Here is a 15,445-nt window from a genome sequence, read left to right on the forward strand (position 1 = left end):
CAATAAAGACAAATAAGAATTTTTAAAGACTTTTTTGGTTTTCACAACAGTGCCAGAATAAAGAGATGGTGAGGATTTCCAGTACTGAAAAAGGAGGTGGGCTTTTTCTAAAGCTTTGCGATTTCAAAGGCAAAAGCTTAAGCCCAAGCTTCTTGGATTGCTCTTTCCTTTCCGTTGAGAACAGGAGCCATGGGTGTTCTAAGGATCCCCCCTGGAAAGGGACAGCAGGCCGGCCAAGGGGCTGAGAGTCGTCTTACCGGGTGGCACGGAGCTGACAGACATAGGAGGCCATCCCTGCCCTCAGTCCCCGCATGAGAAAATCTGCCTCCAGCCAAGGAAAGTCACTTCAGCAAAACAGTTTCACACGGTATTCGTATTCCAAAGAGACAGAACTTGCAGGCAAAGGATATTTATTTAGACTGGTTACAGCTGGAGGAGATGGCAATGCCAGCTCACATATGAAGGGCTGGGTAGTGGCAGCACGCTTGCTTTAGGCCTTGCAAACAACTTCTTTCTTCACCTCCAGGTTCTGACAGCCATCTCTTCAGTGCTTCAGTGCAAGAGCCAATGACTTTGGGAGATGCTTTCAGCTTTCTAATATTAAGAGCCTTTTTGTACAGCTCTGTGGAGCAGTTCCTAGAAACCGTATGCAACAGATCTTCTTCCTTTTCCCCTACATCTGAACAGACTCAATGGCATGTCACAAAACTTGCAGGGAACTTCGGTCTTGGGAACAGAGTCCCTTTCTGATGTGTTTGCCTGCATCCAAGTACTGGGATTGACAGCCCCATTGCAGCCTATGACGTTATGAGAGGGCGATCTTGTTTTTCGGAATGCATGGTCCCAGCAATTCATGAGATGCTGCTGCATGTTTTTTTTCTAATGAATGGTGTTAAAGCCTCCAGTCCAGGGTCTGAGGTGTATGAACTGCCAGAGAAACTGAACCTGGGCCAAATGATTGATTTTCAGTAGAAAAAAAAAAGTAATGAAACCAAAGTTCAACAAAGCTGTGGTGATTTCCAGCTTTCCTAGATATATGAGATGCATCCAATACTAACTGAGGTAGGAGGTAGAAAGAGAGGAATACACAAAATGATGACATTGAGGAAAGTGTTAAGAACACACTGGTAGGAAGGAAATTAAATTGAGTGAACTGCCCTACCATTGAGTTGCTTAATGTCCAGCCTATACTGAAGCAAGTGAATTTCCAGTTAATAGAGCTATACTTTTCCATGTAACATTTGTGTTGTGAACCAAAAATCTAGAAGGGAAATTGCCTACTGATTAATTACAACTAATAAAGGATCCCTATTACAGAGAACGGTTAGCTTCCTTGGCTCATGGCTTCCCACTAATCATCAGGTTTGTAATTTTGCATGATATGGTTTCTCTGCATATAAACTTAAAAAGAGAAAATGAGGTAGCTTATTCAGAGGGGCCTGGATCTGAATTCAAGTGCATGATACCTGGTAATGTTTAGAAAGGTCAGGAGCTTCAGAACCAGAAAAATCGACATCCTAAAGTAAGCTGTCTTTATAGGGTGTGTGTTAAGCAAATCATACAGCCTGTCTGGGCCTGTTTGCTCCTCAGTAAAATGGGGATGCCATCACCATCTGGTTTGAGGCTGGTGTTGGGGCTCAGAGAAGATGGCAGATAAAACCCATGTTGCCCAGCCTTAAGTGTGCACACCAGAGCAGGCAGACAATAAATGCGAGGTTGCTTCCTTCCATCCTGATGTCTTCTTGGTTTTTAATTATAAGGGAAGAGATCGGATGGAAGGAAAAGAAAGATGAGAGACCACAATGGTAACGGATGGAGCAAAGTTTTGGGAGAACTGGAGGAGTGGAGTCTACTTAAAGGCAGACAGTCTTGCAGAAAGGAACACTGTTTCAGTTTTTTAAAAATTAGCAAACCTTTCCACTTTCCACTCACCAAAAGGGAGCTGCAGAAAACCACCCTTTCCACAACGGAGTTCTATTCAGTCATGTTTTGGAGATGCTATGCATGTGTGTAGATGGGGGGGGGGGCGGCGTGGAAAAACTTTATAGTCATTATCTTTTCATGCTAAATTTTTATTTCAATGTTATGCAACTGCATAAGTATAAATATTTGTTCAATATACAACAATTATGACATCCATAGGGAATTCCTTAGAGAAAATAAGACTGCAAACACTTTATTGCACAGATCCTAACAAACTTTAAGCTGGTAAATCTACAGCTGGGAGTACTAGCGAGGAGCACACCTTACAATCACAGGAGACCGACCAAACAGAACACAGGAGAATTTCTACCATCTGACTGGAGAGGTTTACAACAATAGACAGGTATTACACAAATGCAATCTTAGGGACTCTGTAGCCATCCAAAATGCAAAAACATATTTGGCAAAAATGATAATACACTATACAAAATATACATTTTAAAATATCATTTGTAAACAAGCAGCTAGTTGTGCTTTAAAGAAAACTGGACAGTTAAAAAGCAAAGGCTGTAAACCATACACTACCTCCCCGACAGACCTGTCTAGATGTCTGGGTGCAGAAGGGTTGGGTTATGACAGCCGCCGAATGCAGGTGTGAATTATAAATGCTGAGACCACTTTTGAAACCCATTTAAGTTCTTTCAAAATATTTGTTTCTTTTACCGTTCACAACATAGTGATGGGGAATGGCTAGAACCTCATGGGAAAAAAGTTAGGGGCAAGGAAGAGAGTTTTTTCACCACTGTCAACTCATTTTACAATGAAGGACAACCAAGCAATTGTTTTGGGAGTGGAGTTTATAGCCTCACTAAATGATTTACAATCCACAGGGGGATGTAAGATGATGCTGTGCTTAGGTGAACAATTTTATAGCCTGAAGATACTAAGATATCCCTGCGGGGAGCGGGGTTGGGTGCTGGACTAGTATTTACTGGTGATTTTTTCTCTTACAAAACAAAACAAAAATCCTGCTATGGATCCCAAGCATCTTATAAATACTTATCTGTGTGTATTTTCTCTTAGTGCTTAGTACTTACGTCAGCAAGTGCTGTCTTACAATACAAAACAAGCCACCAGGAAAACTGCAACAAAAAAACACAAAGACCCCCTCAGCACTAAAATGATTGGACAAACCCTACATATTCCATGGTATACAAAATTTAAATAAGGCTTAGCAAAAGTAAAAAGGACAGTCACATTCAAGCACCAAATAGCTCCAAGTCTTTTTTCTTACAAAAATGCTGCTCTTTATTAATACAGTATATATATTTTTTGCATACAAATAAAGAGACCATGTTATGAAATGTATGGAGCTACTTGATGCACCAGAAATGAATGTGAAACCCAGGAACTTGCTAAAAACAGCAAGCTTCATCTAGAACATAAGGCCCCAGCTATGTATTAAAATGTATCTGATGTCCTGATTATTCCTTAAAATATATACTATGATGCCAAAATCCATACCCCGTCCACTTTTCCTCAAAAAAGCAAAGTGAAAACCTCTTCCAATGCCTAGTGCTTATTAATCAGCCTAAACACGAGCAGATGTGTGTGCGGCCAGTTATTTTCTGTTTTGTTCAACAGCAGGGCGGGCGCAATACTACTACAAAATGTGTACTTCTTGGACTAGCGACTCAGCATAAAGGCCTGAGTTTATTTAAGAGCACGAGAAGGAGAGAAAGCAGGACAGAAATAAAAGTCAACGTGTGTTTATAGCCCTCGCTCTACCTATAGTGAAGAGTCGACACCCACATCCACACACAAGGACAACTGGCCTTGGAGACAGTTGGGCCCAGGATCAAAATGGCCCTTAGTGAAATGAAAATGGCTAGCTCCATCTGTTGTGGCCATTCCTGATGGAGGAGCATTCCAGACGCAGTGATTCGCGTCATTCTTGCTTTAAGTCTGGAAATATAGGTAGCCAGATACAGCGCTATCAACATTTCTGGTTAAAAATACACATACAAACTCACCATCTAGTGTATTTCAGGCTTTCTTCCACCATCAACTCTACTCAGAATGTTTTAACTTAGAAAAAAATGTAGCCTTGCAAGAGTCTTTTCAACCACAGACCAAAACACGTGGATGGATGTGTATATGCATGAATATGGGTGCATCTATATTTTAACAAACACCGTTTTAGCCGTTTCGCTTCATGACTGCATCGTGAGCAATGGTAGAGCAAAAATCCTACTTAAAGAAAACCCAAAAGTTGTAGTAAATGACGCCATCAGCAGCAAGGTATCAACTCTACACCCCAAACCAAACACATTGCTAGATATTTACAGAGAAAATCTTTTCCCTCAACAACCCTCAACCTCAACCAGAAAGAATTTTTTTTTTTTTTTTTTTTATTTTGTACAAACACTATCTGGTAAGTTTGCCGGTTCCAATTTGGGAAGGCATTTGGAAGAAGGTCCCCTCTTTCTCTGTCTCTTGTCTCCTCGCTTCTTCAGTGAGGCTCCAGGCTCTGCCGATAGCAGGGGGGTGGTGTCCCACGACGCTGGTTTCCAAGGTAGTCAAGACGCAGTGACACACGCAGGGTGGGTTTCCCCAGTGCCGCCCGGGCCTGCCCCATCACAAGGCCTTTTTGTTGGGGCTGCCGCGCAAACTCTCTTTCCCCCGCCTCTGTCGCAGCCCAGTGTCCTTCTCAGAAGGAAGAACGACGGGGCGCTCAGTGCTTGGAGCGGGGGATGGCTTGGCCGCCTCTCTGCTCACATTCTGGTTCCTGGTCTGAGCTGGCTGGGTGGGGGCTGGCTCTTTCCCTTTGGTTTCTCCCACGGTGGTGGTTACTGAGAGGGCCCTGTCCCGGTGGCTGGTGCCCGCCACCAGGCCAGGGCTGGGGTGCTGGGACTCCAGAGTGGTGGCTGAGCTGCGGAAGGATGGCAAGGAGTCGCTCTTGGTCATTTGGGTTCTGCCACTCCCGCTAGGCAGGGGTTTCCGCTGGTCCCTGCTGCTGGAGGCTGGGCATTCTGCTGCAGGCCCGCCGGCCTTGGCAGAGGTGTCGCTGGAGGTGGTAGAAGTCTCTGGAACTGCTGGTCTGACCTCAGGAAAGCCACAGGAATAGCTCTGAGACTTCCCTGGGAGGGTGGCACAGCCGAGAGAGCTCTGCACTGTGGCTGAAGGTGACCGCTTCATGCCGCTGGGCTTGCTCGCCTCGGTCAGTGGCTTCTGGGGACCGAGCCCTTTCCCCTTGGCCTCTGGCCAGCCCTTCCCAGCGGCTGCTGCCAGCTGCTCCGCACCCTTGGGCCCAGCCTCGCTATGCACCGAGGACAAGCCAGCCCCCGGCTTCTCCCCATCCGCAGGGGTGTAAAGTGCTTCAGTGCGTTTCTTGCCTTCAGACTTGCTGGCGTCGGCACTGGTGGCCAGCGGACTCGGGCTCCTGTCTGTCTGTTTGCACAGAGGGGGACAATCTTTCACAGTGGATGGTGTGGGGGCCTTTGGAGACAGGTTTTGCCTTTCCCTGATGGTGGGAAGTTTCTGGTCCATTGACTCACTGGCCCCGAGGAGTCCTCGCCCAGGTGGATGTCCGAGCATCTCCAGTGCCTCTGGGGGACACCCAGCGCTGGTGGGTCTCAGCTTTGTGTCTAGAGGACCCCCTTCTGTGGGCAGGGGGACTGAGCGCCCACTGGCTCCCTGGCCGATCACTTCACGGGCTGTTTTCTGGGGACTTGGGAAGACAGGGAACTCCTCTGACACACCCTTACCACTCCCCACCCCTGCTCTGCCGAGGGTCAGAGCGCCAGGCTCTTTGCTCACTGCAGCCTCAGCACTCGGCTTCTGGGAGGAGGGGGGCCGGTCTGAGAACTTAGACTTTGGAGGACCCAGGTCGGGGTCAGACCTGGACTTGTGGCTGCTGCTGTCACTGGGCACAGCAGCGGGCCTGAGAGCGTCCTGGAAGCTGGAGTCTGTAGCACAGGGCTTGCTCCCTGGCAGAGAGGCAGCAGGGTGGCTGGGCAGAATGCAGTGCTGACAAGCCAGGCCAGGGAGCTCTTTGGTGGGGGGTGAGGGCTGACAGCTACTGGTGAGGTGCTTTTGTGGGGGCCGCTCTTTCCTTTCTGGTTCCCTGGGACCCAGCTGAGAACTACTGGTGAGGTGCTTCTGCAAACACTGTTCTTTCCCTTCCAGTTCCTTGGGACCTGGCTGAGAGGTACTGGTGACGTGCTTTTGTGGAGGCTGTTCTTTCCTTTCCGGTTCCTTGGGACCCAGCTGAGAACCACTGGTGAGGTGCTTCTGCAAACACTGTTCTTTCCCTTCCGGTTCCTTGGGACCCGGCTGAGAGGTACTGGTGAGGTACTTTTGCAAACACTGTTCTTTCCTTTCCAGTTCCTTGAGACCCGGCTGAGAACTACTCGAGAGGTGCTTTTGCAGGGGCTGTTCTTTCATTTCTGGTTCCTTGGGACTCAGCTGAGAGGTACTGGTGACATGCTTTTGTGGAGGCTGTTCTTTCCTTTCTGGTTCCTTAGGACCTGGCTGAGAACTACTGGTGACGTGCTTTTGCAGAGGCTGTTCTTTCCTTTCCGGTTCCTTGGGACCCGGCTGAGAACTACTGGTGACGTGCTTCTGCAAACACTGTTCTTTCCCTTCCAGTTCCTTGGGACCTGGCTGAGAGGTACTGGTGAGGTGCTTTTGCGGGGGCTGTTCTTTCCTTTCTAGTTCCTTGGGACCCACCTGAGAACTACTGGTGACGTGCTTTTGCAGGGGCTGTTCTTTCATTTCTGGTTCCTTGGGACTCAGCTGAGAGCTACTGGTGACATGCTTTTGTGGAGGCTGTTCTTTCCTTTCCGGTTCCTTCGAACCCGGCTGAGAGCTACCGGTGACGTGCTTTTGCAGAGGCTGTTCTTTCCTTTCCAGGTCCTTGGGACCCGGTTGAGAACTACTGGTGACATGCTTTTGCAGAGGCTGTTCTTTCCTTTCCAGGTCCTTGGGACCCGGTTGAGAACTACTGGTGACATGCTTTTGCAGAGGCTGTTCTTTCCTTTCCGGTTCCTTGGGACCTGGCTGAGAGCTACTGGTGACGTGCTTTTGCAGAGGCTGTTCTTTCCTTTCCAGGTCCTTGGGACCCGGTTGAGAACTACTGGTGACATGCTTTTGCAGAGGCTGTTCTTTCCTTTCCGGTTCCTTGGGACCTGGCTGAGAGCTACTGGTGACATGCTTTTGCAGAGGCTGTTCTTTCCTTTCCAGGTCCTTGGGACCCGGTTGAGAATTACTGGTGACATGCTTTTGCAGAGGCTGTTCTTTCCTTTCCGGTTCCCTGGGACCCGGCTGAGAACTACTGGTGAGGTGCTTCTGCAAACACTGTTCTTTCCTTTCCGGTTCCTTGGGACCCGGTTGAGAACTACTGGTGACGTGCTTTTGCAGAGGCTGTTCTTTCCTTTCCGGTTCCTTGGGACTGTCTTTCTGCACAGACTGGAAACCAGAAAGCCTTCTACTCTTCTCACTCTCTGGCCTGGGCGGCTCCAGAGACCGCCTGGTAGAAGCAGGTTCCATCTTGGACTCCAGGCCACTCTCTGCGCCCAGCTCTCTCTCACAAGGAGCCCCCGCAGAGCGCAAAGAGGAGTCTGCTCTGGCTGGCAGCCTCACCTCCTCTCGGCCATCTCTGGGCTTTGCTCTCCCGCAAGGCCCACATGCTTTCTCCAAGGCCTGGGTCTGGGTGGAGACATCTGGGTGGGTCCTCCCCACCACAGGGAGGGTTTGGGAGCTGTCGCCGGGTTTAGCAGCTTCTGGGGGACACAGCTCCTTGGAGGGGTCTCTGCGGATGTCGGGCCTCACAGCTGACCGCTCACTCCTGACTATTGACGGGCCCCTTTCGGACAACTCTCTGCCACTCGGCTTCTCCCTGGAAGGGACACTTTCAGGCGAGAGTGGGCTGAGAGATCTAGATGCATTGGCACCTTGGAGGTTCTGCCCTGGGAAGGGAAGGAGCTTAACGTCGGGGCTGCGGTCTTGGTGTTGGCTGGGGTGGCCCTCTCCCTGCTGAGGATGGTTCTCCATGATGGTTGCTGGGGCACAGGCTGCCTGGGAGACCTTCTTGTCCAGCTTCAGCTCTGGGTCAGGAGGGGCAGCCACCGGTGAGCTCTGCAGACCCCGACTGGACGGTGGGAACCGGGGCTCAAGCAGATAGGATTTGTTCACCTTGAAGCTGGCAGGGGAGGACTCTCTCTGACCCGCAGTGTCAGCCTTCCTCCCTGCGCTGTTGGGGAGAGCCAGGGGCACGGGGGACTCCGCATCACTGCCTGGGCTGGGGCTCTGGGCAGGCTCCGGGGAAGGCAGCTCTGTCTTGGAGGCCTGAGGTCCCGACAGGAGAGCAATGTCCAAGGTGCCTTCAATGGGCTTCAGGCACGACACAGACCTCCCTTCCAGCTTATACTCTGAGGGGCTTTTCCGGACAGGCGACTCTGGGGCAGCCAAGCCTGGCTTCTCTGTTCCACTGTCCACCCGGCCAGAAAGGGCCTTGAGAGGGACAAAGGAGACGGTGCTGAGCTGAGCTGCGTGGGCACTGCCGATGAACGGTGTGCGGCCCTCGGAGGCTGGCGGGGCCTCCTGCTGCCCTCCCACGGGCCGGCCCAGGCTCCCAGGCAGGCACTCCTGGGCACTGGCCGTCACCTTGGGCTTGAGCACAGAGCAGAGGCTCTCGTCTTTGTCTTCGAGGGACATCTTCTTTCGGAGGTAATCGATGTTGGCCAACTTGCCGTCTAACTTCTCACACCGCAGACCCTCCTTGGCCTGGGGGACCTTCTCTGCGGTGTCCCCCTTCCCAGAGGTGGACCTGTGGGTGGTGTGACAGAGGCCGTCTTGGAGGGTGCTGTGTGTCGAGGCTCGTTTGAGGTCACAGGTGGTCCCCTGGCTGTGGTCCCCAGCTGCTGTTGCCCCCTCAGAGGTGATACCCTCGCTGGCCCGCACGTTGGCCTGCTTGTGGAGAGCGTCTTTCAAAAGGCTGGACAGGGGCTGAGCCTCCTGCATGGCTGCTTTGCTTTCAAAATGATTTGACCTCTCTGAAGCTTTCGGATAGATTTTCTTGTCTCTCTCTTCGAGCCTAAAAGCACAGAGGTTTTCCAAGTCACTGCCGAGTCCGTGGGGCTTCGGACGGGATTCCTGTTTTTCTGAGAGCCCGTCAGGTTTCTTCACCACCACCTTGGCCTTTAGCTTCTCTCGGTCCAGCTCGTCCACAGACTCCTGGCGGCCCAGCTTCCGGGACACGGGGCGTTTCAGGCAGCCCTGCTCCACGGGCCTGGCCCGGCTGAGGGCAGGCGCGTCGCACACATTCTCCTCCAGGCTCTGCAAGGTCACTTCCCGCTGTTGCTGCTCCCGCGGCACCTCCTCCTGGGTGACCTCCAGGCTGTGCTTGCGGGAGCACAGGTGCTTCTTGTCGCCTCCATAGGAGGGAGAGAGCTTCTCCTCCGATTGCACGCGCTTGAGCAGCGGGGACCGAGGGGGTTCTGCACTCTTGGGCCTCACGACGTGCCTGACGATGGTGGGTGGGGAGTGCATTTTGCTGGGAAAGGCTTGAGCCATCTTGGAATTGCCAAGTGAGTGCCCCAGCAGAGGGGATGGGGACCGCTGCGGGGAGGTGGGCTGTGGGGTTGGAGAGGGTGTCCGGGCCAGTGGAGACAGGGGGATGCTGCCGGCTGACTTCCGCCTTCCTGACCGGTAGCGTTGCCCACTGAGTTTGGGGGCCAGGCCATGGAGCGTGCTGGGCCGGATGTGTCCTGACCCCGCTGGGGAGTTGGGAGCGCTGGAGCTTGGGGAGCTGCTCTGGGAGGAGTTAGTGCCTGTGGGTGGGAAACAGGAGACTGTGAGCAAGAGCTCCCTTCCCCTTTCTTCCCAGGCTTTCCGACCCGAGCTGTTTCAGATAAGGGCAGCGAACTGTCTCAGCATCTCAGTCTAGTGAATAAATACTTTTCAGATAAACCTTCCCAAAGGTCAACCCAGTACTTCCTGTCTTTTCTAAGGGACCGAATAGCTATATCTTCTGACCTTCCTGTCAATCCTGTTCTTTGTCAATTACATCCCCACCTTCTCTATTTAAGCCCCTCAACTCTTGCTAGGAGAGGAGGTTCACTCACCAGATGGGAAGTCGGGGGTGGAACGGTAGCTGGGTGTAGGGGATCGGGGAGACAAGCTGTGAGTTGGGGACCCTGGGAGGCTCTCCCCTGATGACAAGGATCGGTTCAAGCAGGAGAAACTTCGGCTGGTGTGGAGTAAAGGAGAAGGCTGCTTGGCTAGTTTTTTGAAAAGGGATCTCCTCCTAGAGTGAAAAAAGGAGGAAACTGATCAGATTCTACATTCAAAACCACCCCCGCTTCCCCGAAGCACCAGGGCACTGATTCAGCACACCCAGAGACGGTGACATGATGGCGGGTCCTCTTAAAGAGAAGGATTCCACTTTTATATTCAAAACTTTCCTATGACTTAGAAAGGAAGAGGCTTTGAGAATACACAATGGAAACCCTCTTGATTTCAAGCACTTTAAGACAAGTTGTGAAAACAGGAAAATATATCTGGTGACTCAGAATCTGCCTGCAATGCAGGAGACCCAGGTTCGATCCCTGGGCCGGGAAGATTCCAAGAAGAAACGGGCAACCCACTCCAGTCTTCTTGTCTGGGAAATTTCAGGCACAGAGGAGCCTTGCAGGCTACAGTCCATGGGGTCACAAAGAGCTGGACATGACTGAGCAACTAAGAATAAATGCACATTCATTTATTGGTATGTCAGGGTTTTGAGGATACTGTTTTTTGCCTGGAAGCTTCCAAGTATATAGCTCCGAACACACTGACACAATTGAATTAAGAAACAGTACAAAGTAAATCCTTGGAAGAAAAACTGTCATTTGGAATATTGGATTCTTTAATGGTGATCTACTGGGTAGAGGCTTTCATCCTTGAGGGGCTGTCGGCTGTGCTTATTCCATCGTGAGCGCCTGAATATTCCCATGGACAATGGAGGCTGTACATTTACATAGAAAAACTGAGGGAGGTGAACTGAAGCTTATTGTGTCAGCAGGGCAGCAGACACCACGCTTCAGCAGAGGGCAAATGTGTAGTGAGTGCCAACAAGCACGTCTTAGAGCTAAAAGCATAGCTTCAGGTGGCTCTGAAACGCAGGTGGCTGTATAGGGTTCTTTCGCCTCCAGGGGCTGGGTCACATGCTTTCCACTCTACTGTCCCTTGAAGCAGGGTGTTCTGTATGACCCAACACACACTCAAAATATAAAGCTCACACTTAAAAAAAGATATCAATGTATGTGTGTGCGTGTGCATATGTGTACTTTTAATCACAGTAATAAATGTACTTGGGTCAAAAAGCCAAATAGCTTTATAAGCTTATAATGAAAAATAGCTCTGTTCTGCCTTTTCCCCGATCCCCAGCGAAACTCTTTCTACTCTTTTAGCTGTCTGCAAATTGCTACCTAATGTGCTTATACTGTTTTTTCAGTTTTTCAATCCTAGAAATTCTCTGTTGATTTCCTACCACAGAAGATGAAAAATTTAGCCCTTGTAACAACTTATCCCCCTTCTAAACAAGCACATTTCCCACCAGTTGAGCGAAACCAAATTTTCTGGTTAGGAACAAAAGGTTGATACTTTCTTTATTTTACACAATAAATACTGTTCATAGTTTGGCCACAAAAAGCATACTTGTATTTTCCTTTCTTATACCAATTTGTCTTTCCTGGAGTTAACAATCATTGCTCTTTACACTTGCGTATTTTTCATTTCTAGCATTAAAATCCTTATACTGTGATCCAACACACCAAATTCAAGTGGGTAGAGTCAAGATGCTGTCGCATCATGCAGGAAGCACATCTGGACAATTGTTTGGAAGAAACTTCCCCACCAGACACACACACACACACACACAACCCTCACCAGTGTCTGTACAGGGCACTAAATGATACTCAGGGTGCCTTTTATAGTGCTAATGTGTGATAGACTTTCAGGCAGTAAAACAAAGTCTTTTTATTTCCAGGCTTATTTGGATGCTTTGAAGATCTAGTTATCTTAGAATATCTGGTATTCAAAAATAGCAACTATATCTTCCAGGGGATCTTCCCAACCCAGGGATCAAACCCGCATCTCCTGCATTGCAGGTAGATTCTTTATCACTGAGCTACCACGCTTTCCCTGGTGTTTTTAGATGGACATTATTAAATATAGATTTAATGCTAAAAGTTACCTGAAGTTTTAGTTCCTCAAATCCAACTGAAATGAAGTCTGGAAACTTAGGAAAAAGCAGAGCTTTTCATGGTTCTCACACATAAGAAAAAGTAAATTCTACAGTGTAACTACATAAATCTTTTCATTATGAAACATAATGCTATCATGAATGAATATAAACTCTAGTGTATAAACACATGTGAACCATAGGGCAACATGTCTCACAGAGAAATAGATCTTCCTCACATGCAAGCATTTCAATTAAGTGAGGAGTAATTTTCCTTCCGTGTGGGAACACACCAAACCCACGAAGAGGACGGCTCTAACTTACCTTTCCAGACTTTCCTTCTTCTTAGATTTCTTGCTCCGCCTCACCATCCGGCTCTTATAGCTGTTTCTCCTGGCTGGTCCCGTTTTGATTGATGTGTTTTCAAATGGGGTGGTCGTGATTGACACCTTATTTCCACTCTATAAAAAAAATGAGGTGGTATTAAAGGGAAATATTGAAACAAGGCCAGAAAAGATATAGGAGATCCAAAGACAAATAAACATCCAAAAGGACGGACATGACCAGGTCCCTTTATCAAGACCCTTCAGGTAGTGAAGTCCTGATAAACTGAGTGGAAAAAAAAAATGTGAGGTTTCCTTGAGGTGGTGGGATGTGGATTCCACAGCTACTGTTGTGCTCAGTTATGTCAAACTCCTCGCAACCCCAATAACTGCTGCCTCCAGGTTCCTCTGTCCATGGGATTTTCCAGGCAAGAATACTGGACTGGGTTGCAATGTCCTACTCCAGGAGATCTTCCTGACCCAGGGATTGAACCTGCATCTCTTGCGTTTCCTACACTGGCAGGTGGATTCTTTACCACTGAGCCCACTGGGAAGCCCAGCAGAGCTGAGTTTAAATCTGAGCCTGTGACCTGAGCACTTGTTTTCCTCTGGACCTTCTTGCAGCAGAATCACACTTGTCTCCCAGGGCTCATCTGAGGATCAAGGGGATAGAGTGTGTCAAGCCGTTAGCACCCAGAGTGACACATGGAAAGGGCTCTATAAATAACAGTTACACTCATGCATATGTATTAAGTGTAAACATGCCCAGAGACGCTGTGCTCTTGGTTGATTTATTTTTCTTCTCTCTCCTTTTTGTGCTTTTCCTTTGACCTAGAAATCATAAAGCAGCACAACTGAATGAGACTTTTATCTTTAATTATTTTTAGTTTTTTTTTCTAGCACCAGAACCTGTCAGCCCAGCAGAGCTGGAAAGCGTATGCCAGCAGGTGTAAAGCAGCCTCTGCTTTGTCAGGTCGGGAGCAGTAAGGTCATTCCTGGGGGGTTTTGTGCCCCTTGACTTGAACCTGGGACCGGGGCTTGCTGGACAGGCCCTAGGGGAGGATTTGAGAGCAGAGTCAGGGGCCAGGGTGAGGGGGTGCCCTGGACAGGTGGGCAGAACCCTCCCCCTTCACTTCACTCTCAATGATCTCTTCTTGAATTTCTTAATAACCAAGGGAGAATCATATCCTTTCAAAGTCACAGATGGTCCTGATTACCTTAAAAAGACAAGAAGTATACATAGAAGGGCCTTTTAAAAGGCCTATGCCTGGAAGATGCCTAGCAACTCAGATCTAAGTGATGTTAAGAGATGGGGAGTTGAGTATGGTTGGGCAGGGGACTTATCCAACTTGGAAAGTAATACATGCCATTATTAGAAGAAAACAATAATGTATATATATTTTAAAAAATCATTGAGAAGCCTACCACTCAGCTAATGCTGGGAATATTTCTGTATATTTCCTGCTGGTCTTCTATTAAGCATGTAAAAATTATGCATACATATATATATATATGTAGACATACTTTATAAGTAATTTTAATCTTAATCTAATAGTTTTTTTTCACTTCACATTTCATAACTTTGAAAAACTTGCACTTTTATCACTGAATATTCCTTCACATAATTTTTACTGGCTGTTTAAAAATGTTCCATGAGATAGGTAAATCACAATTTAACTATTTCCTTATAGCTCTTGTTTTCTATTTTCTAATTCTTGTAAAAGTTGAAATAAGTATCTTTATCTATAGTGTCCTAACCTCTGACATTTTCCTTAGATTATCTGTCTAGACTCAATACACTGAATTGGAGGGTCTAGTTGAACTTTTTAAAGACTGTTGATACACATTGATGTACTGCTGCTGCTGCTGAGTCGCTTCAGTAGTGTCCGACTCTGTGCGACCCCATAGACGGCAGCCCACCAGGCTAACCCGTTCCTGGGATTCTCCAGGCAAGAACACTGGAATGGGTTGCCATTTCCTTCTCCACATTGATGCACTAATTTCCAGAAAGTTCATGTCAGTTTAAACTCTTAACAGCAGCACACGAGTACCCATCTTAGCACACGCCTGTCAGAACTGAATACTAGTATTAAATAAATTACCAATTTTATAGGAAAAAGTTACATCAAGTTTTAATCTTTGTTCTTTGGGTATTAACAAAGCTGGATTTCGTCTCATTTATTTTTTATTGTTTTTATTTCTTTAGATCATGATTTATTCATGTCTTACATCCAATTTTGTATCTAAAAATCAATAGTCAACTGAAAATTAATGATTTTTGAGTTCTTTATATATTTAAGAACATATAATCCCGTACTTAGTACCATAACCATAAAAAAAAATATTTTAGGGAAATGGGATTTGAATCTGAACAAGGGAAAAAAACGTTTTTCATTCTGAAAAAATAAATTACTTGTCTTATATTTATAAGCAGATGCCAAAACTTTCAAAGCAAACCTTTATCTGGTAGTAGAGACTGGCATTCAATTTATTTTTTAAACTGAAAACTCCACTTTTAAGTATGAAAGGGCTACCAAAATTTGTTTGGACTGGGGTTTGTTCTTTACAATTTGACTGAGGCCAGACTCAAGTTTTGGTTTTTCCTAAATGGCTTAGGGGAAGGAAAGAGGCAACAAACATAATGGGAGTTCGTCCGTCATCGGGATTCTTCCCATCCTTTACTGTATCATATCAGAGAGGACACAGCGCCACAGCGATCACTGGGGCTGCAGGAGCCCACGAGCAGTCTAAGCCTGAACCACTGCTATCCCTCCTATTACAGTCCAATTTTAAAAACAGAAAAACATCATACACATTGTATGAGATAAATATAATAAAATGCTTAACATTTTTCATTAGAAAAGTTACGGCTGGAGTTTGTTGAATCAGAGTGTATCATTAAGGTTTCTACAAATGTCCCTTTCCACAAGCAGTATTGACATATATAGACTATCATGTGTAAAACACTTGGGGG

At 47.6% G+C, this 15,445-nt stretch overlaps 1 protein-coding gene across 12 annotated transcripts in view; it reads right to left on the reverse strand.

The window, feature by feature from the left end:
* Nucleotides 1-2,051: 2,051 nt before the first annotated feature.
* Nucleotides 2,052-15,445, reverse strand: part of MAST4 (microtubule associated serine/threonine kinase family member 4) — a 618,855-nt gene continuing 605,461 nt past the window's right edge. For all 12 annotated transcript variants that reach the window (XM_042233730.2, XM_042233728.2, XM_042233727.2 and 9 more), the window contains 3 exons: nucleotides 12,473-12,609; nucleotides 10,050-10,231; nucleotides 2,052-9,755 (listed from right to left, as the gene is read on the reverse strand). In XM_042233730.2, the coding sequence (XP_042089664.1) occupies nucleotides 4,561-9,755; nucleotides 10,050-10,231; nucleotides 12,473-12,609 (5,514 nt within the window). In that variant the 3' untranslated portion in view covers nucleotides 2,052-4,560. The remainder of the gene's footprint in view (nucleotides 9,756-10,049; nucleotides 10,232-12,472; nucleotides 12,610-15,445) is intronic.

This window comes from Ovis aries, chromosome 16 (assembly GCF_016772045.2).
Source record: "Ovis aries strain OAR_USU_Benz2616 breed Rambouillet chromosome 16, ARS-UI_Ramb_v3.0, whole genome shotgun sequence".
Classification (NCBI taxonomy): domain Eukaryota; kingdom Metazoa; phylum Chordata; class Mammalia; order Artiodactyla; family Bovidae; genus Ovis; species Ovis aries.